This window comes from Nilaparvata lugens, unplaced genomic scaffold (assembly GCF_014356525.2).
Source record: "Nilaparvata lugens isolate BPH unplaced genomic scaffold, ASM1435652v1 scaffold9052, whole genome shotgun sequence".
NCBI classification, from domain to species: domain Eukaryota; kingdom Metazoa; phylum Arthropoda; class Insecta; order Hemiptera; family Delphacidae; genus Nilaparvata; species Nilaparvata lugens.
Window position 1 is genome coordinate 1 of NW_024094795.1, and position 8,992 is coordinate 8,992.

The 8,992-nt window shown below is 36.8% G+C and overlaps 1 protein-coding gene across 1 annotated transcript; it reads right to left on the bottom strand.

The window, feature by feature from the left end:
• Nucleotides 1-149: 149 nt before the first annotated feature.
• LOC111054901 (inositol-phosphate phosphatase) lies at nt 150-7,187 on the bottom strand (the record flags this gene model as incomplete). Its single annotated transcript, XM_039419251.1, is given in 6 exon segments — nt 150-215; nt 218-308; nt 3,124-3,164; nt 6,936-7,064; nt 7,067-7,132; nt 7,135-7,187. Coding segments are annotated over 6 exon segments (446 nt in total), but the record flags the coding sequence as incomplete, so codon positions are not given.
• Between the last annotated feature and the right edge of the window lie 1,805 nt (nt 7,188-8,992).

The following is an 8,992-nucleotide window of genomic DNA, read 5'->3' on the forward strand; positions in this document are numbered from 1 at the left end:
TACCACCGTCACACAGCTGCATAGGAAAGAACTACGTGAACTATTGGCTTGGGATAACAGTAAAAGTTGCGACATAAACACCCTATAGCATGGGATATCTACTTATGATATGTTTTCTATGGTATAACTGAGTAAAAAGATAATATTGCCAAATTTACCAGCAGGATCAATGGCGACTCCACCAGCTTCTCTGACTAGGATATCACCGGCAGCGAATCCCAAGCATGCACGCCAAACTCATAGTAAGCATCTGATGCACCCATAGCTACCAGAGCCCTGTTCATTGCGCATGACCCGCCGAACGTATCCTGTCAATTCAAAAGGTTTTCATCACAATAATACATTAATTTATAAATACACTAGCAGGGCACCCGTGCTTCGCTACGAGAATTAGTGGATTAGTTATTTGTGCAACTAGTGCGCAAAGTGACATTTGCTGCACCGAAAGAAACGTTTACGCCCGAGCGTAGGCGAGGGCGGAATGGTTTGTTGAGTGCAGCAGAGGAAATTTGCGGACGATTTCACATTAAGTTTTTCCTACAGTTACCATTGAATATGAAAAGTGGTAATTATGGGTAAAATTGCCTGAAATGCATCAAATGTTTTCTGTGTAATTTTATATTGATAAAAACCTTTATTTATTGTCAAATTGAGTAAAAATGTTGTCCTTGGTTATAATATCTACTTGATAATTAGCGCGTTGTGCTTCGTTGCACCTCTGCTCACTATAGCAGCCACAGCAGTCACTGTTACCAACTTCATTTTGATTTTGCTGCACTGTTGCTCCATATAATCTACTAAGTATTTTCGTTGCCATGTTGCAAATCTGGAGTGCAGAAAAATTTTTCCGCCTAGAGCGGAAAAGTGAACCTTTGCGTTCTGTAATCAGTGCAGCAATGGCCACTTTTCAACGTAACTGTAGGAAAAGATTATTTTTGTGGAATATTTATAATCTAAATATTCTACAAAAATTGTTATAATCGTTTTGAGATTAGGACACAACTTGGCATGAAAATTATCTAGTCAATCATTTGAATAATTGATTGATGTGTTTGAAGTGCTCTGTAGATTATAGTAGACTAATGCAGCAAATTTGTGAATATTGGGCAGGGATCAAGAGTCGACCTTGACTTTATTCATTGGCAATTAATTTCCCGTTGACAGTTATCAAAATAGCAGTGATCAGGCTATTTTTGCTTTTGTTTGATGTAATTGAAAATTAAATTCCAAATTAAGTTTATTTGAATTTCACTTTTTGTGTAGTTGAGAAGTTGATATGTGGTAATTATTCATATGAATGAAAAGACTAAGAAATTGTCAAAAAATCACTGATTTATTGATAATTAGAAAGACCGTGTAATATCCGAAACGGTCTTTCTAATTTCATAAATCAGTGGTTTTTTGACATTTCTAGTCTTTTCATTCAATTATTTGAATTTGTTGACTCTGGTATCCATGGATGAGTCATGGTGAGTGAGTCAGTGAGATAAGAATTTTATAATTATAGAAGGAGATTTACAAATGTAAAAATCTGGTGTGGCGCACTCACACAACTTTCCTTGCCGTTATGAAATTGATCAGCTGATGCTAGTGTTCACACGCATCTCAAGTCTACTATTCAAAGATCTGTGCCAGCTGGTGACAGGACAATAAGGCTGGAGACACACGAGGTCTGCTATCTCTTCATAGTGAATGATTTAATAAATCAACAGCTGCCAGCAGTTTGCAATTGAATAATCACATTTTCTCGAATTTCGAGCTATTTTCAATTTTAGGTGAAAATGTTACTGAACATTAATTGTAGAGATTTTATGCTCAATATTTTCCACTCAATTTTCTTTTTTTTTAAATTGATCTGAAGCCTGATAATTGGGAATCTAAAATCAAACTTTGATAGATGGGGCGGAGCTACTGTATTTTTACAGAGAATTGACTTGTGGCAGTTAATAGAGCTTATCAATGAATATTTTAGGTATAAATTTGATCAAAATCGTTGGAGCCGTTTTCCGAGAAAATCGTGGAAAACCCTGTTTTTGTAAACATTTTCGCCTTTTATTCCGCCATCTCCAATTTCATTTGATCGAAATTGTTCGTGTCGGATCCTTATATTGTTAAGGACCTTATTCCAGATTTCAAGTCATTCCGTTAATTGGGAGATGAGATATCTGTGACACAGACACTCATACACACACACACACACACACACCACACACCCACACACACACACACACACACACAAACACACACACATACACACACATACAGACCAATACCCAAAACCACTTTTTTGGACTCAGGGACCTTGAAACGTATACAAATTTAGAATTGGGGTACCTTAGTTTTTCGGAAAGCAATACTTTCCTTACCTATGGTAATAGGCCAAGGAAAGTAAAAAAGAATAAGATTATTAGACAGAGTATATTAAATAGGGATTAGTATTATCGAAAAGTAAATAAAACAGAAAAGGAACAAATTATAGCATAACAAGATCGTATATTATAGTATTTTAACCATCTATGTATTTGTTCAAGGTCCTCAATATATTCTTGCATTACAAAGTAGGTTTTGTCAATTGGAAAGGTAGCATATAGTGTTACCAATAAGTTGATAACTATAGTCAATTCAGAGGAAGGCGATACAACAAACACATGAGTTAGTGTGAGTGCAGCTGCCGGTTAAATGTTAACCGGGATTAATTCCACGAGAACCAATCAGAGAAGCCGTCTTTTCAAAAACGCCTTCTCTGATTGGTTCTCGTGAATTAATCACGTTAAAATTCAACCGGCTGTTGAGCACCGGGACTAATAGTGGTGGCTCAGATCCGCGCTCCTTATAGTTCCACTCGTGAGTACCATTCAACAATGATTACAATTACACTGAAAATTATATAATGGGGCATTCAGTTCGACTCAGATTCAGTTGTTAGGTGGTTCCTGTGAATCGGTCTTGCTTACTCTCGTTGTTTACATCGTCTATCGGCTCCCAGACCGAGTATAGAGCGATATTTTTTTTTATATGAGTTGATGAATATCCGAAGTCAAATTGAGAAACAAAAACTTACCCATGGACTACAGGAGCTAACGATTAACATTTTCCAGGACTACTTTTCCCTTCTCCCATTACGACTTGTTCCCATTCAAATCCAATCAGGGCCAAAGATAATTCTGGAAACAACAAGATACAACTATACTACTTCAATTCAATTCAATTTATTTGCCATTTTATACAATATTACAAATTCACATAATAATTGGGTACATCATACAGAAATTCAGAATATACTCTATTCTGAAATAATAAAATAAATTAGATATAACATAACTATTACTTAATATTACTTATAATTTTTATCAAATAATTATTTGAATGGTTCTAGAAACAAACACAAACGACATTTATAACCGATTTCCACGGCGTATTTATTCATTTATTATACATATATATTATACTAGCCGTCAGGCTCGCTTCGCTCGCCATATCCGTCTAAACCAGGGGGCTCCGCCCCCTGACCCCCGACTGGTCGTCCAGAATGAGATCAGCAGGCTCGCTTCGCTCGCCTGCATTTTTCATTTGAGCATTTTTATCATATGTTAGAACAATCCAGTTGGGGGTCCACTAAACGTCTGGCAAACGGATAGGCGAGCGAAGCGAGCCTGACGGCTAGTAATATAGTATTTCCAGGATTGAAGTAGCAGTGCCCAATCAATTTTTTCCGCCGATAAATGCATTTAAATCTTCAACTTGGTGCCAACCTACAAAGTCAACTCAACTTAATGCCAACTTGACAAAATTATTAATTTAGTTGCCAGTTAACAACTGTTTCGAAGAGGTACTCTCTCTAGATTATATGCTATATTAAACATATGGTATGGACATTTTCAATCATAATTAAGAGAATAAGAAGATTATACTGCTAAAAGACGAACTTTAATCCCTTAAAAACAACCCTTAGAGTTAAAATATTGCTAAAAGATTTCTTAGTGCGCCTCTAAAGGGCCAACTGAACAAACCTACCAAATTTGAACGTTTTGTTCCGGTAGATTTTTAGTGAGTGAGTGAGTGAGTGAGTGAGTGAGTCAGTCAGTCAGTCAGTGAGTGCCATTTCTCTTTTATAATACTAGCCGTCAGGCTCGCTTCGCTCGCCATATCCGTTTAGCCAGGGGGATCCGCCCCCTGGACCCCCGACTGGATCGTCCAAGAATGAGATCAGCTTCGCTTCGCTCGCCTGCATTTTTCATTTGGGCATTTTTATCGTATGTTAGGACAATCCAGTCGGGGGTCCAGACTAAACGGCTGGCTAAACGGATATGGCGAGCGAAGCGAGCCTGACTGCTAGTAATGTAATATTCCCAGGATTAAAGTAGCAGTGCCCAATCAATATCTCCGCGATAAATGCATTTAAATCTTCAACTTGGTGCCAACCTAACAAAGTCAACTCAACTTAATGCCAACTTGACAAAATTATTAATTTAGTTGCCAGTTAACAACTGTTTCGAAGAGGTACTCTATTAGATTATAGTTCTATAGTAACATATGATATGGAAATTTCATAAATTAAGAGATTGGGAGAAGAAGAATATACATGCTGAAAGACGAACTTAAACCCTTAAAACCAACCCTTAGAGTTGAATATTGCCAAAAGATTTCTTCGTGCGCCTCTGAAGGGCCAACTGAACATACCTACCAAATTGAACGTTTTTGGTCCGGTAGATTTTTAGTTATGCGGTGAGTGAGTGAGTGATGAGTGAGTGAGTGAGTGAGTCAGTCAGTGAGTGAGTGCCATTTCGCTTTTATATATATAGATTAGATATAGATAGTGAGGTATAATTTTGAATAACTTGAATATTGCTAAATATTATTGAAACTGTATGAGAGATTAATATATAATGTTCCTGACTTTGTTAGGTTGGCACCAAGTTGAAGATTTAATGCATTTATCGCGGAGAAATTGATTGGGCACTGCTACTTCAATCCTGGGAATATTATATTACTAGCAGTCAGGCTCGCTTCGCTCGCCATATACGTTTAGCCAGCCGTTTAGTCTGGACCCCCGACTGGATTGTCCTAACATATGATAAAAATGCCCAAATGAAAATGCAGGCAGCGAAGCGAGCCGCTGATCTCATTCTGGACGATCAGCCGGGGTCCAGGGGGCGGAGCCCCCTGGCTAGACGATATGGCGAGCGAAGCGAGCCTGACGGCTAGTTATACATAATTCTAGTTTATTCCATGAAATATACTGAATTGCGTACTTTTTGATATCTACTTATTTATTTATTTACAAAAATGCATCCTGTGGGGAACAACAGGTAATATCTCGATAACCATTGAAGATATAAACTTGAAGCCAGTTTAATTGGACTAAAGTAAAATTTTATATGAGACCATTATCCTCTAAAAAGTGATCTTGACAAATTGGACCTATGAACAAATTGACCTATGAAATGAGATGGGAATATCCCCAGATATTAATGTTATGTAATCAAAGTAGAATTAGTGAAATTATATAACACCATAGAGAAAAGATAGCATTTGACGATATGCCATGGTATAGATCGTTCATGACCCAAATTTCAAGCCAATTTTGTGTTAACTGAAGCCGTTCACTCTCGACTACTGCCTATTATCACTCTTTTGTTGGGGTGAGAGAGATATACGCGCCTCCAACACGCTCCGCACTCGCTCCGCAATCACTCCGATCATGAACGTTACGGGAGATGTCAGCTCTTCTCGCGTTCCACTCTTGCTCCCCGGTCGATCATCAATCGATCTGCCTCCACGCACGCTCCGCAATCACTCCGATCATGAACGTAACGGGAGATGTCAGCTCTTCTCGCGTTCCACTCTTGCTCCCCGGTCGATCATCAATCGATCTGCTCGAGTGACGTTCGATTGCGGAGCAGAGCGAAAGTCTCTACGCACCTTAGAACGGCACAGTATAAGAGACTACCAGCGTCACATACTAAAGAAATACTAGGATTATCGACTTGAGTGACAATGAAATTAGAAACATAAAGCCCCTATACCATGGGATATCTTCTTATGCTATCTTTTCTTACGTTGTATTCACAGTGATTGATTTTGAATGAATAACTATTTTATTGGCCATTGACCGAGCGAAGTGAGGTCTACGATTCAAGTCGACGGTTTGGCATCTTTAATGTTTAAATGTTATATGTTGCGCATTTATGGTGGAACACGGTAATAGATTTTCATGAAATTTGACAGGTATGTCCTTTTTAATTGCGCATCGACGTATATACAAGGTTTTTGGAAATATTGCATTTCAAGGATAATATAAAAGGAAAGGAGCCTCCTTCATACGCCAATAAGAGTAAAAATCAGACTATAGAATTATTCATCATAAATCAGCTGTCTAGTGGACTATAATACTACCCGTCAAAACATCGAACATCTTGAAAATGTATCTTTCCAATACGTTAGTAGACAGTGAATATAATACTACTCGTTCAAAAAACATCGAACATCTTGAAAATTGTATCTTTCCATCAACGTTGTAGACAGTTGCAGCCAGACCTGATAACTGCGCTCACACTCACATTCCGGGACGACCGTCACGGTACGATATAGGACAGAAAGCTCTATGTTTATTTAGGATTTTCTAGACATTTCAAATGATGAATTATTATTAATTTTTGAGAAAAACATAACAACATGTGAATGTAACTCACTGAGCGCGAGGTCTACTGTTCACAGAACTACTAGTGTAATGACAGTGAATAAATTAATAAAACGGAGCGTACACACTTATGCGTCACACACCCGCTTTTCACTTTTCATCAGCTTATTATATCTGTATCTTACTGTTTCTGTCAAATACAGATAGAATAAGAATAGTATAAGCTGATGAGAGCGAAATATGCTGTTCGTAGCGCATAAGTCTGTATTAAAACAGAATAAATTTTATTCCCAACCTTTTGTTTTGGAGACGCTGATTTTCTTATCGTTGAGAAAGCTTCCACGACCCCGTTTTGCGGTGAAATGCCAGTTGATGAATGGATTGTAAATAATTCCGATTTCAGTCACTTTGTTGATAACTAGAGCAATGAAATGCATGACGTTCGATATCCATGGACGAAGTTCATGGTTCCATCAACCGGATCTATGATCCTGTTGGGTCATCAGTCAGGGTTATCTTGCTCTCAGACGATTCTTCACCGATAAACCTTTCAAAATAATAAATCAATTATTAAAAATTAATTTGTATAGGATCCAAGCTTAAATCTATTATCAAGAAATGGCTACTACGTATTACCCGAGAGGATCTTGAAACCATGTAAACCCTATGATTTAATTTCCAGTGATGAATGATCTATTGCTCCAATTTTGCCAAACTGATAATGTTATTTTTTCATTTTTCATTAATATATTCTCTACACACTTCAATGGTTTTAAATAATGTTTAGTGTTTGTTTAATAATTCTTAAAAAGTGTTTGAGTTGAATTCATGTTTCCTATGACTGGCTCATTATTCTCTCCGTTGTATTCCTAAACTCTGGTAATGTATGTTTTGTTTTTTTTCCTATTCATTTTTTTATTCCATATCATTTTTGAAATATATATAATATATATATATATAATATATATATATATATTTTGTTTCTCTTCGTCCTGCGTGATGAATAATAGATTATTATAATTATTAATACTAGATTAATCTTTCATATATTTTCCTTGTTGAATTTGTATCTGCCAGCTTTCTGTCTCTGCTTGTTCCTTGTCTACTGCATGCTCTCAACTGTACTCATCATGCGGACGTGATTTTATCACTTGCATGGTTGACTATTTCCACATATTTTTCATTTATAGCTGTATAGTGTAGGCAAGAATGGAGATTTATCAGTATTATTATTTATATTTTAATATTTAAGTGATGATTCCTTTATGTATTATGCTCCATTATTATGTGTCATTATCATTATTTAGTATTATTAAGTAGTGGTTATTTTCTTACACTTGCACAAGTTGTTTGTTTATTTTGTCTTTTCTTGTGGAAATAAATATATTATTATTATTAGTATTATATTATTTTAAGCTGATCAGGTTCAACTCACACTTACGCGACTCAGGTGAGAAGAGACTCGACTCTAGCGAGAGCATGTGTTTCCAAATAATGACGTCGCGGAGACTAGAATCGACTGGTCTGAGTGTCACCATTTGAAAACACATGCTCTCGACTAGAGTCGAGTCTCTCCTCGACCTGAGTCGCGTAAGTGTGAGTTGAGCCTGAGTGATCAGAACTCTTGCAGCATGCAACAAGTAATTATATATTCTACAGTGAGGTCCACGTTATAATGGCAGTATTTGATCAACATTGGTGTTGCTATCCTTGTCTATCATTCGACAAAGCAGATAGCGATATTTTTTTCTAGTTCAGCAATGTTGTCGGATCGATTTTACTTTCCTTGCCCTATTACCATAGGTAAGGAAAGTATTGCTTTCCGAAAAAAAAGGTACCCAAATTTCTAAACGTTTCAAGGTCCCCCTAGTCCAAAAAAGTGGTTTTGGGTATTGGTGTGTGGATATATATATATATATATATATATAATATATATATATATATATATTATATATGTATATGAGTGATGTGCGTGAGTGTGTGTACACGATATCTCATCTCCCAATTAACGGAATGACTTGAAATTGGAACTTAAGGTCCTTACAATATAAGGATCCGACACGAACAATTTCGATCAAATGCAATTCAAGATGGGGCTTAAATGGAGAAAATGTTGTCAAAAACAGGGTTTTCGCGATTTTCTCGAAAACGGCTCCAACGATTTTGATTAAATTCATACCTGAATAGTCATTGAAAAGTTCTATCAACTGCCACAAGTCCCTATATGTAAAAATTTCAGTTCAAAACTAATCCAAATGAGGATGGAAGTGTTGCGCAATATAAGTTCATCTAACAAAGAGGATCCTAGGGTTATTGACATTCGCAAACATGTTCCATCATGTCTGACCTTGG